Source organism: Carettochelys insculpta, chromosome 2 (genome assembly GCF_033958435.1).
Source record: "Carettochelys insculpta isolate YL-2023 chromosome 2, ASM3395843v1, whole genome shotgun sequence".
Lineage (NCBI taxonomy): Eukaryota > Metazoa > Chordata > Testudines > Carettochelyidae > Carettochelys > Carettochelys insculpta.
Window position 1 is genome coordinate 243,544,020 of NC_134138.1, and position 20,296 is coordinate 243,564,315.

General features: G+C 40.5%; 1 protein-coding gene across 1 annotated transcript in view; it reads right to left on the reverse strand.

Annotated features, from left to right (window-relative positions):
* NEBL (nebulette) overlaps nucleotides 1-19,147 on the reverse strand; it is a 402,240-nt gene extending 383,093 nt beyond the window's left edge. The window contains exons 1-2 of the mRNA XM_074984855.1: nucleotides 18,842-19,147; nucleotides 17,441-17,535 (exon numbers count right to left, since the gene is read on the reverse strand). Of these exons, the coding sequence (XP_074840956.1) occupies nucleotides 17,441-17,535; nucleotides 18,842-18,910 (164 nt within the window). The 5' untranslated portion in view covers nucleotides 18,911-19,147. The remainder of the gene's footprint in view (nucleotides 1-17,440; nucleotides 17,536-18,841) is intronic.
* Between the last annotated feature and the right edge of the window lie 1,149 nt (nucleotides 19,148-20,296).

The following is a 20,296-nucleotide window of genomic DNA, read 5'->3' on the forward strand; positions in this document are numbered from 1 at the left end:
GCAAGACAATGTTTTCCACCCAAAATAAATTTTGGCCAGGAAAAGGCAGATTCAGATTGATCAAAAATAATTTATGAATCTTGACTGAATTTTCCAAATTGTTTCAGTTTTTTAATAATAGCAAAAAGTTCCCAAAAAATCTAATTTTTGACATTTTCATAATGAAATATTTTGATATTTCAGCTCAATATCCTTTTTGTTTAGAATTTTTCTGAAATTTATTTTAAAAAATATTAAAGAAACTGGAAAATAGAACAAACCATTTTGTTGTGGGTTAATCTGAAATGTTTTAGGCTTTTTTTTCCCCAAGTTTTCAGTTCAGCTACTAAATCAAATATTAGTTATTCACACAGCTTATGCTAATTCCTTTCACAAATGACAGTAAAACATAGAGAGGATAAAATTCCACTGTACTATTTTTCACAAAACTTCTGGGTGCATAAACTCCTTTATATGATGGGAATCGCTAAAGAGATGCCAGAGGTAAACTGATACAATTGCCCACTGACAACCATAAACAAAAAGCACTTTCAGGATCCTCTCTTCAAAGAGCCCTTTCATAGCAGTATGCAACAAAACTAAATACTATGGTACACTTCATAAGACAGCTTGAACTATTTTAACCTTATTCGATTGTCTACAGTCAACCAGCATGTTCTTTAAACTCTCCAAGCATATCAAGGGTCATGTTCACATATGAACCATCCTCCAAGAATAAGAGGAACTCCAGGCCACCAAGTAGAAGATATTGTATTGTTTTAAATCACATTTTTCCTAACAGTTTTATACAACTGATGTATATATGTAAATAAGTATGATGCAATGGTGGCAAGAGATATTATAGAATCAATAAAGTAATTGACATGAAAATCTTCTGGTAATTAAATGTCTTTATACACTGAAAAGTGAATATGTAAAAATGACTGTATAAGTTCTGCGCCTTACATGTATTTACAGTGAAACTGTACCTGCTATTTATCCTTTTTGCACAATTATAACTATGATGGCAATTTTATTGCTCATAGGCAATTTCATCCAACCAACCAGATATGATTAAGTTGTTTATACAGATGTGTTGCAATGGTAGAAAAAAAATTGTGTGTCTGAAAATTGTAGGTATCGGGAAGGGATATTTTATTTTTTAAAAAATAGGTTGAGAAACACTGCATATCCAGAACCAAAAATCCACTTTATGACTAAAAAAATTTCATGTTAATTACTTTATTAATTTCTATAGTATCTCTCTCTATCCACTGCAGATATGATCCACATTTCCTTGTTCAATGACAGTTTCACCTTTACCCAGTAACTGCTCAATAACTGGGTAATGCCTGAATAGTTGTGGAGCTGTGTAGACTAACACCAGTCTAATTTTCTTCCCTTAGTTCATCTATTCATTGACCTGCCTCTACAAAACAGGTATTTATTTAGTATATTTGTTTGATTACATGGATGAAAGTAATGCTGCAAACATTTCCATGGTGCATATTCCTACTTCTTGAAAATAAATAAATAAATCAGATAATTTTTCTATTTTTCCTTTTAAAATGAAATTTTGAAAGCTATAAAAAACAAAAAATAAACTAAAACAGAAACACAGTAATAAAGATAGTCAGATATTACCAATTTGAATCTATAAACATAATTTTATATGTATGTACACACACACACACACACACACACACAACACGGACAAGAAACCATACTTTGTGTCGAGTAGTTAATTGGTATTTCAAGTAATAAAGAAAGCCCTGAGGAGATCCAAATTTTTATTTCCATCTACATCTGCACAAATGATCCATGGATGTCCACATCTGCCAAAATAAGTGAGGAAATGCAGGCTGGGGAAATACTACTGATTCCTGCAACAAACATACATTTATAAATTCCTCCACCTGATCCTTCAAATAGATCATACGTGATTTTAAGTAACAATACATGAGTAAGTCTGGGCTCAGCTTGAATTTGTTTGCCCTCTTTAAACAACAAAAATATATTTATATTTCAAAATAACACGTGCAAATTATGACAGACCAGGAGCTGATGATAACAGGAAAATGCATGCTACTGCTGGACAGGCTTAGAAGTCCAGGCTCTGCCTAACTTTAGACTTAGACCAAAAGTAGCTAGCTAAATTCTGATAGAAATAGTATTTTACTTTCACACTAAAACTATGAGATTAAAACAATACCTAGAAATATATTCCAAACTGGCATTCAGAGAAAACAAAAACAAAATGGGAGGAAGTTACTCCTCCCTTAAGGACTTCCCTCAGACAAGTTTTAAATGTAGCAATTAAAGCAACATGGGAACTTCTAAGACACAAAAACATTCAAATTAACTAGTCTTAAATTAGTTTATTTATAATTATGTTCTATGTTCTCCAGGCTATCAGGAACACTAACTCTATTTGAAATTGCCATACTGATTTAAGCTTCCAGTAAAACCTTTTAATGTGTTTTGACAAGCCTATGTCATTCTGTTCTACATTTTAAAAAGCTGCATCTACACTGAGCCATAGTGCCAGTAGCTTGATGCAAAGGAAGGCTCTCGAAAATGCAAGTGACCATCATTTCCATATTTGCACTGCTAATCATGCGAGATCGGCCTCACGGCAGAAAACAAGCAGTGTAGATGTGATTCTGCTGACAAAGTGGTTTTTTGCCAACAGAACCACATCTACATTGCTTGTTTTCTGCCAGCAGCAGCCTCTGCCAGCAAGGTGACCTCCTATCAATATGCAAATTATCCCTGTGAATATACAAATGAGTATCTGTTTTCATTTTCAAGGGCCCTCCTTTGCATCAAGCTGCCAGCACTATGGCTCAGTGCAGATGTAGCCTTTGAGCCTTAACGTCAAGAGCAGAAAGTCTAGTAAAATACTATCATTTTTATACTTGAAGCCAAAACAAATTTCAAAAGCTGTCATGTGCAGAGAAATCTTTAGACAATAAAGAATAATTTTCAGAATAAACTAACATCTTCTTAATTATCTGGGAGCAGCAGAGGACGTAAACAAATTGTCAAATATTAAAATGGCTGCCATGTTAGTCTGTACTCCAACAAAAAAAAAACAGCAGAATGTAGCACTTTAAAGAGTAACAAAATGATTTATTCAGTGAGGAGCTTTCATGGGACAGACCCGTTTCATTGATCTGATGAAAGCTCATCACGAAATAAATCATTTTGTTAGTCTTTAAAGTGCTACATTTCTGCTGTTTTGCTTCACCAGCATTGAGGTTATTCGAAATCAAAAGATCCTGGTTCATGACTATTTGTACAAGACTGTATTCAGAAGATCTGTCAGAGGCTTTCTTTCACTTACTATTCATTGGTTAATAGATTTCAAGACCTAAAGGGGCTACTGTGATCAGTCTGACCTTTTCTATAAAGTTAGGCCAGCATTTCCCAAGCTGTGTTCTGTGAAACACTGGTTTTCCATGAAAAAATTTTGATGCTAGCAATATTTTTCATTCTAAAATATGATACTATGTATGTATCAAAAAGACGAAGGTATTTGAATAGGATTTAGATTGCAGGTATTAATATTTATAACTCATCCATAATAGTATAATTGTAACTACTTGACCTGTGCCAAAACAATCAGAGTAAATTCAGATTGTTTCAGCACAAGTCGTGATCAGAGAAATATGATTCTGCACCTGATATGAGGATCCAATTCTCCAGCATCATCCCTACTGTTGAGTGGATTTGAGATCAAAAGATGTGAAAACAGACTTCCCATTAAAAAACTGTCAAATGTAATAGTTTTCTGTAAAAAATACATTTATAAAAAAACAAAATTAAAAATATTTTTCCATACCTAATTTGTTTTGCATTTCCTTTTCATAAAAATGTTTTCTAGCTTTAAGGAATGACAGTCTTTTGTTGAACAATATTCTTCTTTCTATTTTTGCACAGAAGAACGATTGTAACCATCCCTCTTTCAGCTGTTATTTTGATGTTCTGTTTTGGGTTGTGCATAACTTCTAATTTTTATACTTAATTATAGGGTTATTAACCATACCACTACAGAAGGATATTAGTTGTTCATTCAGATGATTTTTCTCTTGTTATTTTTTGTTCTTTGTAAAACAAAAGACATCTTAAAAGACTAATTCTTTTAAATCGACTTTTGAGCATTACATGCAGCAATTTTCCAATATGAAACACTCCCTTTGCGCCGCCATCCCAACCAGCATATATGTCTTCCATCAATATATTCCAAGCCCTAAATTAGTTTGAAAACACTGAGTTAGGCCACATAACTTCCACAAAAATAATTCCTAGAGCAGATATTTTACAAAAACATCCAATCTTGATTTAAAAATTGCCAATGATGGAGAATCCACCATGACCCTTGGAATTTCTGGGCATGTGTAAATAATCATCAGTGGACAAGAGTTAAAGTCAATAATGCAAATTAACCTTACAACAAAGAAACTACATTATTTCAAATACGGCCTCCACAAAAGTAAGAGAACATATAAACAGAAAATTAAAGCAGAAGCCACTAAGCCATTAAGGGTATGTTTACACTTAAAATGCTGAAGCACTTAGCATTGACACTGCTCCCACCACAGGAGATGAAAAGAGTTTTAAGGATGTATTTGGAGAAGGACAATCATGTGTCTTTGCATATATTTACACGGAGGTCCTCTTACTGCACAGAGTGCAGCATGGCAGAAAAGTTGAAGGTACTTGTTTAAAAAGTTTAACAAGAGCTGACAAAGGCTGGCACAGCAGGTGCAAAATTTTACAAATGAGAGCTATCATGGGGATGAAGGAGAAGAGTTTCTCTCCTTTGCAGAGACAAGGAAATAGATCGAGCTCTGTGATTATGCTGGAATTTTTAAATCTCACTCTCTTTTGCATCTTCTTCCTGCAACTCTGTAAATACGCTGTTATCTCGCTCTAGAAAACTTACTTGAAATGCCAATCTGAGTTTCTGGTTTTGCTTTCTATATACAGTCTCATTCTCCACTGGCAAAGATATAAAGGTATAATAGCCATTTCCTCAGTGTTAAGTATTTCCCTGCTGGCGAACCAAATGAGACTTGGAAAACCAGGAGCTCTTGAAAATTAAGTATTTAATCACTGCCAGGAGCACAGATATACTATTCTCCTGAACTTGCCCTCACCAAAAGATACAGGGGAAGACAAGCTTAGGGTCGGGTGTGGAAGTCTGGGAAGGAGTAGCAGCTAGTCTTTGAGTGTAAGGGGTGTGGGCCTTTGACCTCCTGATTGGGCTCTGCAGAGAAGCAGGCAGAGAAACAGGAAATAGGTTGTTGTGGGGGTTTCTTTAACTCTCTACTCCTGGGGACAATTGTTTGTCTATATTGTAAGAGACATGGTTGCAGGCAGGTATTGCAAATTACTAAAACAGCTGTGATTACATAGTATAATTTTTAAATAAAATAGGCAAAATTTTCCAGAATTTTAAAATGTTGTGCACGGAATGTTTAATGTTTTGGTACAGAACTCCCCAGGGTAAACTGTGATAACAACCACTTAACTGGATGGAACAGGTAAGGGATAAAGTAGACTGAGACGACAACTATACAACTGAGCTGGCTCAAAAAGTTACACCAATGTAAGCGCTCTACTGTAGCCACTCTAAGTTGACAGGAGAGAGCCCTCCCATCAGCTTACCTACTCAGCTGCTGTGAGCAGCAGTAGCTATGTCAGTGGGACAAGCTCTCCCTCCAACATAGAATTGTTCGTGCCAGCTTTTATGTCAATGTATCGTATGTTGCTTGGGGCACGAGCTACTTGGACACCAAGTGACACAGGTTATACCAACACAATCTGTAGAGAAGACATAGCTTGTGACAACCAAACACAGAGATCATCTTTTATTTCTACTTTCTCTTTTTTTCCTTTTAATTTCACTCATCCTTGTAAATTTAGGTCCAAAAATGAAATGTCACAACTATAATAAAAGAAAAGAAGAATTTCCTCTAAAAAGTGAAAGAGTTATTTGGCAATGTAATCGTGTTTACAATTTCCTTTATCAAAGAACTGGGATCTTAACATCAAAATAAATAGCATTTGTGATAAACTAAAAGCCATTGCATGATCCTAGTTAAAGGCCCTATTCAGCCAAAAGCCAAGAAAATATTTCCAATGTGAAAAAGTTAGCATTTGCTCCTTTTACAATTACAGCAAAAGACTGAACATTTCTTGTAAATTTTATAACCTTTGCTCCCTTTCCTCTCCCTCTCCTTTTTCTCTTAGTGTATGCACATGCATGCACAATTTCTTATCTGACCAGAGGCATCTGCTTTAGGTTTCCTTCAGGGTAGTTTACTAGGATTTCTTACCTGCTTTATATATTTCAGTTCATATTCTGTCTGATACTGTGATATTTTCTCTCAGCCTAGTTTCGCCTTCATTGTTCTCTTCCTATGCCCTCTAAATAATCTGAGTCAAGGTCTGTTAAAAATGGTTAGACATGCCACTCATCCTCCTCAATGAGCGGAGGTCCTTGATGGAGGCAGCAGTGAAAAAGGATAGTCCCAGAAACAAGTGACGCTCACTAAAGTACACCAGGTAACTCTTCCTTTAGGAGCCTCAGGTACCCCTAGGCCAACTGCAGGGAAGTGGCTCTGACTGGCCAACATTCCCCAGTTCCCAGGATTTAACCTGGAGCAGGAGCTATGTGAAATATCTCTTACATCCATTCCAGAAGCACCACACTGTACTAGGAATGGGAATCTGGTCTGACAAATGCTGTGGGTCTAACCAATCACAGATGCAAGGGCCAGGAAAGAACTTTTTCTCCCATAGGCCAACTGGTAGAGGACCAGCGAGTTTTTCATCTTCATTGCAGCACCTTCAATCTACAATAGGTTAAACAGGAAAGCAGTACTGACATACTGGATTAAGTTGTTAATTTAGCATCTTGCAGCCAGTTTCCAGAGATTAAAAAGATACCCAGACATAAAAGACCTGGGATTTTGGTGATGGGCCTTAGGCTCACAAGAAAGAGTAAGACCTTATGGCCCTTGAAGGCCAGGGCCCCTCCTGTCTGCACCATTTGTCCACCTCATGGTAGAAAAGGATGTTAGGACCCAGAAAAAGCTGAGTCCTGGTGGCTTAGGTTAAGGAGTGCCTACCTTGAGTTACAGGTTAAATGGTAAGGAGCCCTGTGACCATCCCCAGTGGAAGCAATTAAATGCTCACTACAGCAAAGCATGGATAATATGCAGGCAGAACACCTCGCCTGTTAAAGTTTCATAAAAATTGCAACCTGCAGCTTAATTCCATGCATCTGTTTGTCCTCATTATGCCATGTGCCTGCATCAGCTATCTTTTCCTCTCTTTCCCGGTATTCTGAAAAATTCATGTCAAATATTCTAAGGCCGTTTCAACACAGGCCACTTCCTTTGGAAGTGGCATGCTAATACACGGAGTGAAAGATGCTAATGAGGCACGGATGCAAATTCCCCGTGCCTCATTAGCATAATGTCATATGATTTGGAGTCCGGAAGACCGTTCTTCCGGACTCCAAAACGCCATGTAGAAGCGCAGCCCCGGGGGCAGGGCTTCCAGAAGGACGTGCTTCTTCCAGAGGCCCCTTCTTCCTGAAATTTTTTGGGACTCCAGACTTCTTTCTGGAAGCCCCCCCGGGCCCATGCTTCTACATGGTGTTTTGGAGTCTGGAAGAATGGTCTTCCAGACTCCAAATCACATGACGTTATGCTAATGAGGCGTGGAGAATTTGCATCTGCGCCTCATTAGCATCTTTCGCTCCATGTATTAGCATGCCACTTCCAAAGGAAGTGGCCTGTGTAGAAATGGCCTAAGTGAAAAGGGCACATGCAAATATGTGAAACTCACAAATCCTTTTTATACTATTCCAAGGATTTATTTCAAACATATATCCAGGGGAAAGTCTACTGCTTGAAGTGGTGATAAAGTTCCTTACTTTGTGTTGAATACCATTTCTTTACTCAGCAGCATTTGTAGGTAATAGTCACAATAATAGCTCCCTTTCTTTTTAATATCCCAACAAATCCCACCAAGAATTCCAATACACTGGCAATCATATTAAAGCAATCATTGCCATACAGTGTGGCTATAGTTACACTAGAGTCCTGTTGACAGAAGTCACTGTCAGAAGAGATTTCCCAACAAAACTTCTGTCAACAGAGTGCGGCCACACACAAAAGCCAATTGTAAGAGCGCACTGCTCTGTCAACAGAGTGGCCGGACTGCCCAGCTGCTCTCTTGACAAAACAGGCACCCAGAAGCACAGCAGACAGGGCTACCCATTGTTCTGGTCTGGGTCTACACTAGAGAGTTTTAACGACAGAAGGGGCCTTCTGGCAACATAACTCCGGGAGCTTCTACACACTAAAAGCATTCAGTCGATAAATTCTCAACAGAACTCTGAAATTGCCTTGACAGTATTATCCCTCAAAAACTTGAGGCATAGCAATGTCTGGACGTACGACTGTCGACAAGAGTGCAGTTTAAGCCACTTCTGTTGACAGAGAGGGCTTCCAGTTGCCAGGCAGCCCTCTTTGCAGAGCTGCCATTCCACTTTCTGCCATCAGAAGGCAGTGTACTCTGACAGTTCTCTGTCAACAGAGTAAGCAGTGTATAGCCGCAATCCATCAACAGACGTTCTGTCGAGATTTTCCTGTCGGCAGTAACTTCTGTCTACAGATGCTTCTAGTGTAGACGTGGCCCTGGATGCCCTGTCTGTTGAGAGAAGGCCCCCCACAGAGTCCACACACATTTTTGTTGACAGCAGCATTATGCCTCATGGCTGAGATGCAGAATGTTGCTGGCAAAAGTGCTTAGTTTTGTCAACAAACTATCCACAATTATGGCAATTCTTCCATGCAGAAGGGAAGCAGGAGTATTATTCCTATTCCCTCTGTGTCCTCTACAACTCTGAAGCTGATGGTGGTTGCAGAAAACTTTTTAAACTTCTACAACGTGTTTTAAGAATGATGTCTTCTTCAACAAGTAGCATGATAAATGTAACGCCAACAGGCAGAACTGCAACAGGGTTGGAAATCCCTGATGATGCGCTGTACAGGTTTTAGCTGAGGACTGTAGGTGATGGCTAGTGGTGTTCTGTTGGTTTCTCTCTTGGGCTTGTTCTGTAGTAAGAGGCTTCGTGGCACACATCTGGACAACCCATCCTGGACAATGATCCCCCACTCTCACAGGCCTTGGGAGGCAGACCAGTCCTTGCCCGCAGACAACCTGCCAACCTGAAGCAAATCCTAACCAGCAACTATATACCGCACCACAGTCACTCTAACTCAGGGACCCATCCATGCAACAAACCTCGTTGCCAGCTCTGCCCACATATCTACACCAGCAACACCATTACAGGACCTAACCAGATCAGCCACACCATCGTGGGTTCATTCAGCTGCACATCTACCAATATAATTTATGCCATAATGTGCCAGCAATGCCCCTCTGCTATATACATCGGACAAACTGGACAGTCTCTACGTAAAAGAATAAAGGCACACAAATCAGATATCAGAAATGGCAATATACAAAAACCCGTAGGAGAGCACTTCAATCTCCCAGGCCACACAGTAGCAGACTTAAAGGTAGCTATCCTACAACAAAAGAATTTCAGGACCAGACTCCAAAGAGAAATATCTGAGCTACAATTCATCTGCAAATTTGACGCCCTCAGCTCAGGCTTAAACAAAGACTGTGAATGGCTGGCTAAATACAAAAGCAGCTTCCCCTCCCTTGGTGTTCACACCTCCAGATCAACTGCTGGTAGTAAGCCTCACCCTTGCTGACTGAGGTAACCTTGTTATCCCCACCCTTGCTCTGGCTTATTTATACCTGGCCCTGCAGATTTCCAAGACCAGAATCTCATGAAGTGAGTCTGTGCTCATGAAAACTCATGCTCAAAACTTTTCTGTTAGTCTGTAAGGTGCCACAGGACCCTTCGTTGCTATTACAGATCCAGACTAACACGGCTACCCCTCCGATACTTGACTGTCGGGAGAGTTATCCTGACAAAACCTCTGCCGACAGATCACTTTTACAAACAAAAGCCAATTGGGAGAGGGCTCTGCTCTGTAGACATTGCAGCTGAACTGCCCAGCTGCTCTCTGGATAAAATAGGCACCTGGAAGCACAGCAGATAGGGCTGCCCATTGTTGTCGATGCCTCATCTGTCAAGGGAGGCCCCCTGGGAACATTTACACAGCTGTTTTGTCAACACAGTATTGTGGCAGAACACTTCTGGCAAAAGTGCTGGGTTTTGCCAACACACTGTTGACAAAACCCATTTTGTGTATAAACTCTCCACAAGTTTTGTCAACAAAACTCTCTAGTGTAACCACAGACTGTGATATGAACTAATCCAGAGAAATTGGTTAAATGCACTTTTTCAGAGGAATACAAATTCTCTCTCGATACTCAACAAGTCGTGACAGTATTTACATTTTATTTTAAAAGAATTATCTATTTTCATTACTAAGTGTCCATTCCACTTCTTGTTTGCTGTCTCTTTCAAACTTAGGCATAGTGAATCAGAAAAATATAGGCTAATAATTGGTAATCACTCAACACTAATAATTTAAACAGCCATTTACAGGTGATCAGTAACTTTCACTTTTATTTCAGTTAGAGTGACAAACAATGACCTAATGAAATTAATGAATTGAAAAATAAGCTTCATCGAGAACTAAGGACCCTGAACACTTTTCAGAATTTTCCAGAATGACTGAAGCCCTCTGTCATTTCACATTGAATCACATATGTACAAAATCCAGTGGCACTGGAGTTCATTGACTAGCCACACCTCTCTCTCCTGTGACCAATAAGTCACATTCACTCCCCGTCACATGTAAGCATCTACATAGCTATATAACTGTAAACTGCATCCCAACAGACACTACAAGAGTTTTGGTAGTTTCATCTTTTTCTTTTAACTTTGGTTCCTGGTGTTCCTAACACCAAAATCTTTCAAATGTAAACGTTCATATATACACTTCAAGGAAATATAAGTTTAAAAAGAAGACAAAAATCTAGAACACCCAGAATTTTAGTTTTTCTCCCTATCAGAAATAGCTCACACTCAGACTGACGACACTGGATTTTGATCTTGCAGGAAGTTATACGATCAGTCTGTATGTAGCTGTCATGAATAAAAACATTAATGAAGTTGTACCATATGGAGACAAATAGAAGTTTTCATGCAGTCACTACGTCTGGTAACTTTTGGCAGGAGGGTATAACCAGCCTGCATAGGTTACAGCTGTTGGTTGTGTTAATTTCTACAAAATTTAATATGTATTTAGTGGGTTGAATTTGTCGAGCAGGAAGCCTACTATCATCAGCAGGGTATAGCTCACTCCAAAAATGCATGTTTAATTTTGTACAAGACAAAAATGCTTTGCATTAAAAAGTCTCATTTTGATCTGGTGAAACTGGCTGACAAATTTATTTGTGTCAAATAAAGTAATGCTTACCTAAAGTTACAAAATGAGAACTGTGCCAAGGGAAAAACAAATGCAAATCTTGGAGATTCACGGTTTGATTCTACACAAATGAATATTTATAAGTGATCATAGATGATTCAGTGATTTAACAAGCGTAAGAACTATCATGTACAACCCACTGCTGCCAAAATGGTATTTACTTCTTAGCACCAACTATTAGATAACTTATAGTTTTGTGGAATAAGTGTTGTGTTTGTACATAAAAAGGTAAGATGGGTTTTCTTCTTATGGTTGACATATATACAATAAGAAATCTCATAATACTTTTCATTTATAGGTCTAAAACACTCCAGAGAGAAAAGCACCATTAGCCACATTTCACAGATTAGTTACAGAGATGTTAAGTGACTTGCCTGAAGTCACACAGCACACCAAAAGCAGAACAAAATTATTACCCAATCTGACAATCATGTGACCCATGTGTCAGATGGTAAAAAAAAAAGTCTTATATATATGTGAGTTTGTAAAGGAATATGAATTAAGTTAACTGAAAACTTAAATATTATTATTATATGTATTACAGTAACATCTCGAAGCCCCAAGGGAGATCAAAACGCCACTGTTCAAAAGCTCTGTGCAAACAAATAGCCTTGGTGTACGCTTAAAATTTAGATCAATTTAGCTACGCCACTAAGAGATCTGAAAAAGTCACATTCGAGAAACACTGTAAGCCAACCTCCATCAATCTATCACTGTTCAAGAAGGTGAGTCACCTACACTGCAGGAAAACCCCCTTCCATCAACGTAGGAATTGCCTATGCCAATGAAGCACCTATTGTATGCTCTTTAGCTACATCTACGCTTATGGGGAATGTTGGCGGCTGCTACGCAATTTTAGGTATGCCAATTGCGTACCTAAAATCAATTTTACAGCCATCAACATTGGCCCCTGTCTTTGCTGCAGAACAACGATGGGAGTGCTCCTCCCGCCGACATTCTTTAATACTTGTGGCTCGCAAGGAGTTCCAGGTTCAACACTGATCCCGGAACATGCTAGTTCATGCCTGTACGAAATGTCGACCCAGAAGATCAAACTTAAGTGTCTGATCTTCTGCGACTAGTGTGGACCTAGCCTCATTTCCACAGTAAGAAACAAAGCTCTTGTAAACTCATGTCACTAAGGAGAATGAATATCCATCCCCAAGTGAGACAATTTACACTCATATAGCCATTCACATGCATAATGCTATATCATCAGCAGAGCTTGTCCCACTGAAATAGTTTATACCAGTAACAGAAATGGGCTCTTTATGCTAATGGAAAAACCTCTCCCATCAGCACAGAGTCTTTATCAGATGTACTGCAGCAGTGCAACTTTTTCATCAGAACAGCTGCACTGCAGCACTGTGCATACAGACATACCCTTAATAAATAAAACAGATAATGGATAGGAGTATGTATGGATAGTATCCTCATTTTACCAATGGGTAAAATGAGACAAAGAGCTCATGACTTTCCCATGATCACATAAAAAATTTGTGCCAGAAAATTGACAACTTTGAACACAAATTTCAAATCCCAGTCTTGCTCTTTAACCAAAACACCACACCAATAGCACATCTAAGACTGTGAAGACTAAGTTCTCCTCACAGCTATTGAGGAATTTTTGGAATAGAATTGCTCCTTAAGTAAATAACATAAAAAAGGGATTTTGACTACATAAGGAGAGAGCCTCATCATCATCTTCTGGCTCTAGTACAGTAGAAATCATCCTTTCTATCAACCTGTTCTGATCATGTGAACTGCATAAAGTCATCAGCTAGAAATTAGACCACTAAAAGAGAATTCTCACTTGTCTATAAAATATTTGAATGTTGTATGTGTGCTTAGCTGTGTTGTATTCCAAAGTGTACTAAATTAAACTATTTCTTATATTCTAGTCCTCTCTACTCCATTAATTCCCCAATCCCGCTCCTCTTGCACCACCAAAACAAAGTAGAGTTTGAAGTCAACACATTCACAGATCAGTAGGGCTACATCTACACTAGAAGCATCTGTCGACAGAAGCTACTGTTGGAAGAGATGTTCCAACAAAACTTTTGTCAACAAATCTTGTCTACACAAAAATGTGGACCAATCTTTTGATCTGCTCTGTTGACAAAAGGGATCCTGGACTGTCTACACAGCTTTGTTGTTGACAGTTTGTTGACAAAACGTATTTTGTGTGTAGATGCTCCGCAAGTTTTGTCTACAAAACCCCAGTTTTCTCTACAAACCTGTCTATTGTAGATGTGCCCTATCTATGATAATAATCTGTTACTTCTAAGGGACAATTAATTTGATTTCAAAGGTCCATTTCTCACAAATACACCAATGAAATGAATAAGAAGAAAGGCAAATTTCTGCACAGTCAAGTGGGATAATAAAGCGCAAAACACAATATAGCTGATACATTAACTTGGGGACTAATAAAGAGGCACTGAAATAACTGAAGTAATATGCATTATGATTTATTTAAATGAAAAATTAACTAAGGCTTTCACGCCTTTTAAATAGTTTTAGTTTTGTTCTTCCAGGAAAACAATTTGTGCACAAGTCTCAATTTTTTTCTATAAATTATGGTCTTACTGATGGATGGTCTCAGTCCCTTGTCTAATAATAATGGCTTTTGTCAAGCACTTCCAATAGACAATAAAAGTATATTAACTTTTTTTGCAGATTTAATAATCATGTAATAATTGACTCAAGAGGGGAATCAACTCTCTCCTACTGATGAAAAAAAAAGAAGGTGAATCTCATTTAAGATATCTGATTTACTGTTACTTAAATAAGTAACTTTATATGATCATTCAGATGCAAGATTAATGAGTCTAAAGATATTTCAAAGAGACTAATTACATTTTTAAAATACCACTTTCAAAATATCAAATGGTTCTTCATTCTTCCCTCACAAGTCTTCAACATTTGTTCAGGCAAGAAAAATTACTTCTATTAAAAATATTACTCTGCTTTATGTAGTTCAAAAAAGGCATATGTACATTGGTACTCTATGCAAATACTCAAAATTAATATTCACAACCCCATTACAGTTTGACAAAAATTTAAGAACAGAGTTTTAAAAACTTAATACCCTCTGGGGGTAATGACCTTTATGATGTTTTGACATTATTTTTACTAATTCAGCTCTCATTTTCTGACTTATGATCTTCCTTATTATTCACACTAACTCCTAATCTGAAAAGTGATTATTACATAATTCATTTTTAAAGGTCAATAAATTCAATTTTTAAGGATCACCATTACCCACAACATTCACTAAAGCAGCTATCAAGAAGCATAGCACCTTACATATTGACAGGACTTATTCAGCTCACCTCCCCTCCTCCCACCGAAAGATCTCAGCACCCATTATAGACTGCACAGAAGTGCATCATGTCCCCAAAAGAAACATAGAAACCTATCGCATGGAAATCCTGCACCTACTATGCACCCACACAACATGGATGAATTTCCTGTTAGACAGTCGGTTGTTAAATATAAATAATCAATTGAAACTACTTACCAAGTTTTAAGTGAGCAGAATACTACAGCTGAAACGTAGCCATGGCAAAAGGACATACAAAAATGTGCTCTTGCAAAAAAGCACCAAAGCATCATGGCTCTGTAATGACTTTATCCATAACACAATGCTTTCAGCAGTGGAGGACTGTCCAGAACCATGCTTTGTCTTGATTTAGTACTGACTCAAAGGGAAGCGTGCCAGCTATTGAAGCACCAACACTGCTTCCCGTAAGCCTGTTTTTACCTTGCAGCTACTGGTGTAGCCCATATTTGTGTAACACAAGAGGTCTTGAGTTCACAGAATCCTACACGAAGAACTTGGAACTTAAGGATAGGAAAATAAATTCCTAACATTTGATTACGCACACTCAAAGAAGAATCTTCAAGTTTTGTCAGCAGAGCAACAACATTTATAGAAATGCCCATATGTTTACAACAGATGGGGATTTGTACGTATATTTTTAAATGATTTTATCCTGAAAGAGGATAAGCAGAAGATACAGGTTGAACCTCTCTAGTCTGGCACCTTTAAGTCTTGACCCATGCCAAACCAGAGAATTTGCCCAAACACAGGGGGTTGATATTGTCTAGTATATTACCAACAGTTCCATTGTTTAGTGGGCTCTTAGAAGACATTTAGGCTAAATAAGAGCTACATAATAGCACAGAACACTGAGAATCAGGACTGGTGGCTGGAAACAAACTTTATGGGACCAACTTGGTAAGTGGTAGCTGATGATTTTATGCACCCCTGGTAACTGGACATCCGCAAACTAAAATCATGCAGAACAACTGTTGCCAGACCAGAGAGTGCCAAACTAGAGAGGTTCAACTGGTAGTGACAAATTATCAGACCATTCTGTATGGGCCACAGTGAAGAAAGATACTTTTTTGACAAATATTTCATGTATGAATACTTTTGGATTGGATTGGCATGGAAATTACCAAAATCTGGTTTTATAATTTAAAGAGACATTAAGCTCAAATTTGGTACATGTTCAACAAAAAATACCTTTTTTAAAAAAAGGAAAGAAGAAATATTTCTAAAGCTCAGTAAACATACTTTCAAATGCACCTTGCAAATGTTAGGATATGGTACAGACAACAACATTTTTTATATACCAATCATTCTCCTAGAGTATGGATGAGCCTCTCTAATTCAGAACCCTCAGGACCTGATAAATGCCAAATTTGAGAATTTGCTGCACCACAGACAGTCAATACTGTCTAGCAGCATTACCAACACTTCCGCTGATGAGTGGGCTCTTAAATGTTTAGGGGTAAATTAAAGCTAAATAACAGCACAGAACAATAAGAGCCAGGACTGGGGGCTGTAAAAAATCTGATGGGACCATGGAAATATTGGCCACACTCACGATAGATGGTCGCCTGTATAACTAAAAGCATGCTGGATTATGGATGTTGCTGGACGAGAGTGTGCGTGACTAGAGCATTTCAACCTGTACTTGCAATCCAAATGCAGAAGCACTGTACTAGTTCATTAGACCTGGAATATGAGATTGACAAGAATCTGATTATAGACAAAAGTGAAACTGGCCACATCTAGACGGCCATTTAGCACACGGCTGCTGCCAGCACTACTATGCAGGTCATGAAATTGCAAAGGAGGACCATTTGCAAACTTGTGTGGCTAATTAGCATAGCCATGCGAGATTTTACCATTGGCAGGGCAAGTGCCAGGAGTACAGAGGCAGTGTAGACATGCCAGCACACCCCCTGCCGACAATAAACTCTTGCATGACTATGCTAATTAGCCGTGCGAATTTGCAAAAGGTCTTCCATTTGCAATTTCATGACCTGTCATTAGCATAGTGCTGCCAGCAGCAACGCCATGCTAAATAGCCATCTAGATGAGGCCACTGACTAAGCTATTCTGGATCTCAAAGCTGAAATAAATGCAGAAGGTGAGCAGATGGCAAGAACAGCAAAAAAGAAAAATGAATTTTAAATGTATCCAGCTTTTTCAAGACTTGGAACAAAAGAAATAAGGATTTTTACAAAAGATACAATTTTTCTAAATTTTTATGGTTTTCCTGTAAAAGTTCTACCTGAAGTTAAAATTTTTGTATCTAATAACACTGATTATAGGCCTAAACGTGTGAGCTCTGTGTGGGGAAATCTCTCTATCCTTGCTGATTCCCAGTGAAGTTAAGGGAGCTCAGCACTAAGGTCCAACCACACTCATTGCCGAATGGGGTTTTTATGTAGGTATTTCAGACAATATCATAGATCAATAAACACAGTGATCTTCATGAAATAAAAAGATGCACTGCTGCTTAGGACTGCACTGCCACATGTATGTAATATAATTACACAACTTTTTTTTGAGCAATACAGCTCATGAATGTGTTCTGATCATCTCCCCAATCAGCTTTTTCTCAAAATGCATTTCTGCAAGACTTGACATTTATAATACTTACGCATTGCAATATGGTTTCTTTTCATATCCTTTGTAGTTGTTCATGTTTAAAGCCATTTTGCAGACCTCACAATGGAAACATCCCTTATGCCAGTACTGCAAAAATATTTAAAATATAGTTAATTAAAATACTGATGTTTCTAGAGATGATTTTTGAAGTTACAAATTAACAATTAAATACAATTTTGAGACAATATTTTTGCAAACTAGGAAAGAATTTTTTGCCACTAAGGCATGTAAGTATTTCTGTAAACTAAAGAGTTACTTTCTTATGCAACTGTAATCACTTCTGAAACAGATCTAAATCCCATTAATTCTCTAGTAAAGTGAATGCCAAGATCTCAGCAGCTTAACCTGATTGGAATTATTTTAAGGGCACCTGAAGCAGAATTTTTGCATTTTGATTAGTGCAGCATCAATAAAAATGCTTACTAAAAAGCAGCAATACTAGATGCATACAAACACTAATCAATATGACGGTTGACATACTAAATATAACCTACATTTAATACACTGCATAGTATTTTCATGTTTCCCAGGTATACGGGGGTATCAATCTGGAGCAGCCCACTCAGTCTTACTGCATGTACACTTATGAAATTATGTGGCTTCATGACAGGCAAAGGTCATCTATCTTGCCCTGGATGTGGTCGCAGTAGAATAGTTGTGAGATATGCTGTTGAAACATCTCAACTGCATCAACCTGGGAAGGAATCTGCTACAGCAAGCAGGGTTTCATCTTTGGATATAACTTCCTCTACAGAGAAAAGAAAAGGACACTATGATGTGTCCCTTAAAACGCTGACCCGTCATAGTCATTAGATTCAAAGACTGGCGTCTGAAACAGTCATGAAACCCTCTTGCTCTTGACTGGTGGACGCGCATTTGAATCTTGATCTGAATTCTGGGCTCCCTAGCATGAATTCATAGCGATGCGTCATCCGCGGCAGTGCTGTGACACGGTCATTGCTATCTGCCGATTTCCTCGTGACAGGCGAGGAGCAGATTCCGGCGCAGTGACAGGCAGCGGCGCAGGACTTTCTGTGCCACCCGCAGGTATTTTACACTCTCCCTGGCTGGCGTTTAAAGCCACGTCAGTTCGATCCCTGCAGCAGGAGCGGAGCTCCCAACAGGAGAGGCAGACTGCTGCGCCGCTTCTCCAAGGCGACTGCCCCCTTTCCCCTAGGGACTGAACATTCACCCTCCCGAGCATCTCTCCCGCCGCCCCCGGCCCACCCCCGCCTGGTAATCATCGCTCCTTCCAGGCGCGTACTTATCCCAGCAGGCAACATGGTGATGCCGGGGGTGCGGGGCACATCCCACTGACACCCGCATGGCCACTAGCCTCAGCGCCCCCGTCCCCGCGTCCCCCGGCGCAGCCCCGCGGCGTGGCGCCCCGCACCTTGTCCAGGCAGTTGACTTTTTCCGTGGGATAGACGACTTTGCCACAGCGGGCGCACTGGGGGTTCATGGTCGGGCTCCTGGCGGGCGGCGGCGGCTTTGCGGCTGGCCCCGGCAGTGGAAGCAGCTCCCGAGAGCCGCTGTGGCATCCCCGCCCCGCGCGGGCGAGAGGGCAGCCGAGCCGGGCGTCCTCAGGGGCGGCGGGCGGGCGACAAGGTCATCGGCGGAGGCGCAGCTCCGGCTGACTGCAGCGCGGCAGCATGTGCGAGTGGGCGGGAGGGCAGCCCGTGTCCTCCTCCGGCCGCCGCCTCCTCCTCAGCTCGGTGCCTGCGCTCTGGGCTCCCCGCGCTGACGGCCGAGTGACTCACGCCGCTCTCCGCTCCCGGCGCCTTTCGCCGCGCAGCAGCAGCAAGCCAAGCCCACTAACGCGCCGCCCCCGGCGCCCGCGCCGCCGCCGGAGCTCGGCCGCGGCGCCCCCCTGCGGCGTGGGCGGCTGCCGCAGCCTCTCTCCAGCGAGGGCAGCGTGGCGCTGTCCGCCAGAGGCGCTGACCGCGGCGGGGTTGTGCAACCTGCTTGCTGGGCGGTCGGAGAGACAGCGGGTGACACGATGGTCTGGCTGGAGCTGGCCTGCGGCACCTAGTGCGCCTCTGACACCTGCCTGAGCCGAGGGGGAAGGCTGAGCTCACGGCAGTTCAGCAGCATTTCATAGCCCCATTGAGGATTGTCTTGGAGTCGCCAAGACTTAAAGATGATGTGATGAAACCTCCAGGAATCTGTCCTCCCAAACTTGGCAAGCCTCGTGAAACTTTGTGCTTCCATAACCCCCTTCTTCGGGGCAAACCAGGGCGTTTCCCAAGTGTAGTAAGTTCCCAGAAGCAATGAGACCTCATTTGGGGTGCGTGAAGTTTCTGCTCTACAGCCTCAGCTGAAAGCTAGCTAGCCTTTAGCTCGTGGGACAGTACAGGGCTTTAGACTCTGTACTTGTAGGTTCTATCCCTGGGGCCAGTGACCTGGGTCTGTCAGCCGTTACAACTGGTGCATTAGCCAGGAAGAACTGCTGGAAGGTCTCAGAAGCTTGGGATGCACTCTGTCAGCCCAGGGATGCATGTAGTAGCCAGAAGCACTGGGACGTCATCTGTGGTGAATGAAGTCTCTGCTCTACAGGCTTGGCTGACAGCCAGCCTCCCTTTAGATCATGTGGTACAGTGCAGGTCTTTACACCCTATGCTCACAGGTTCTACTCCTGGGGCTGGCAGCCTAGGTCTGTCAGCATTACCCAAGCTTAGGCCTGAAGTCTGAGTCCTGCCAATGGTACCATGGGTTGGATGGGGCCACTAATTCTCTAGGATTATACTGGGACTGTCTCCAGTGTGCATAACCACCTGTCAGAGGTAGGGTGGCAGAAAGAAGTTTCTGTTAGCAAAGCATTTGGCAGTAGGGCTTTGTTTTGAATTGG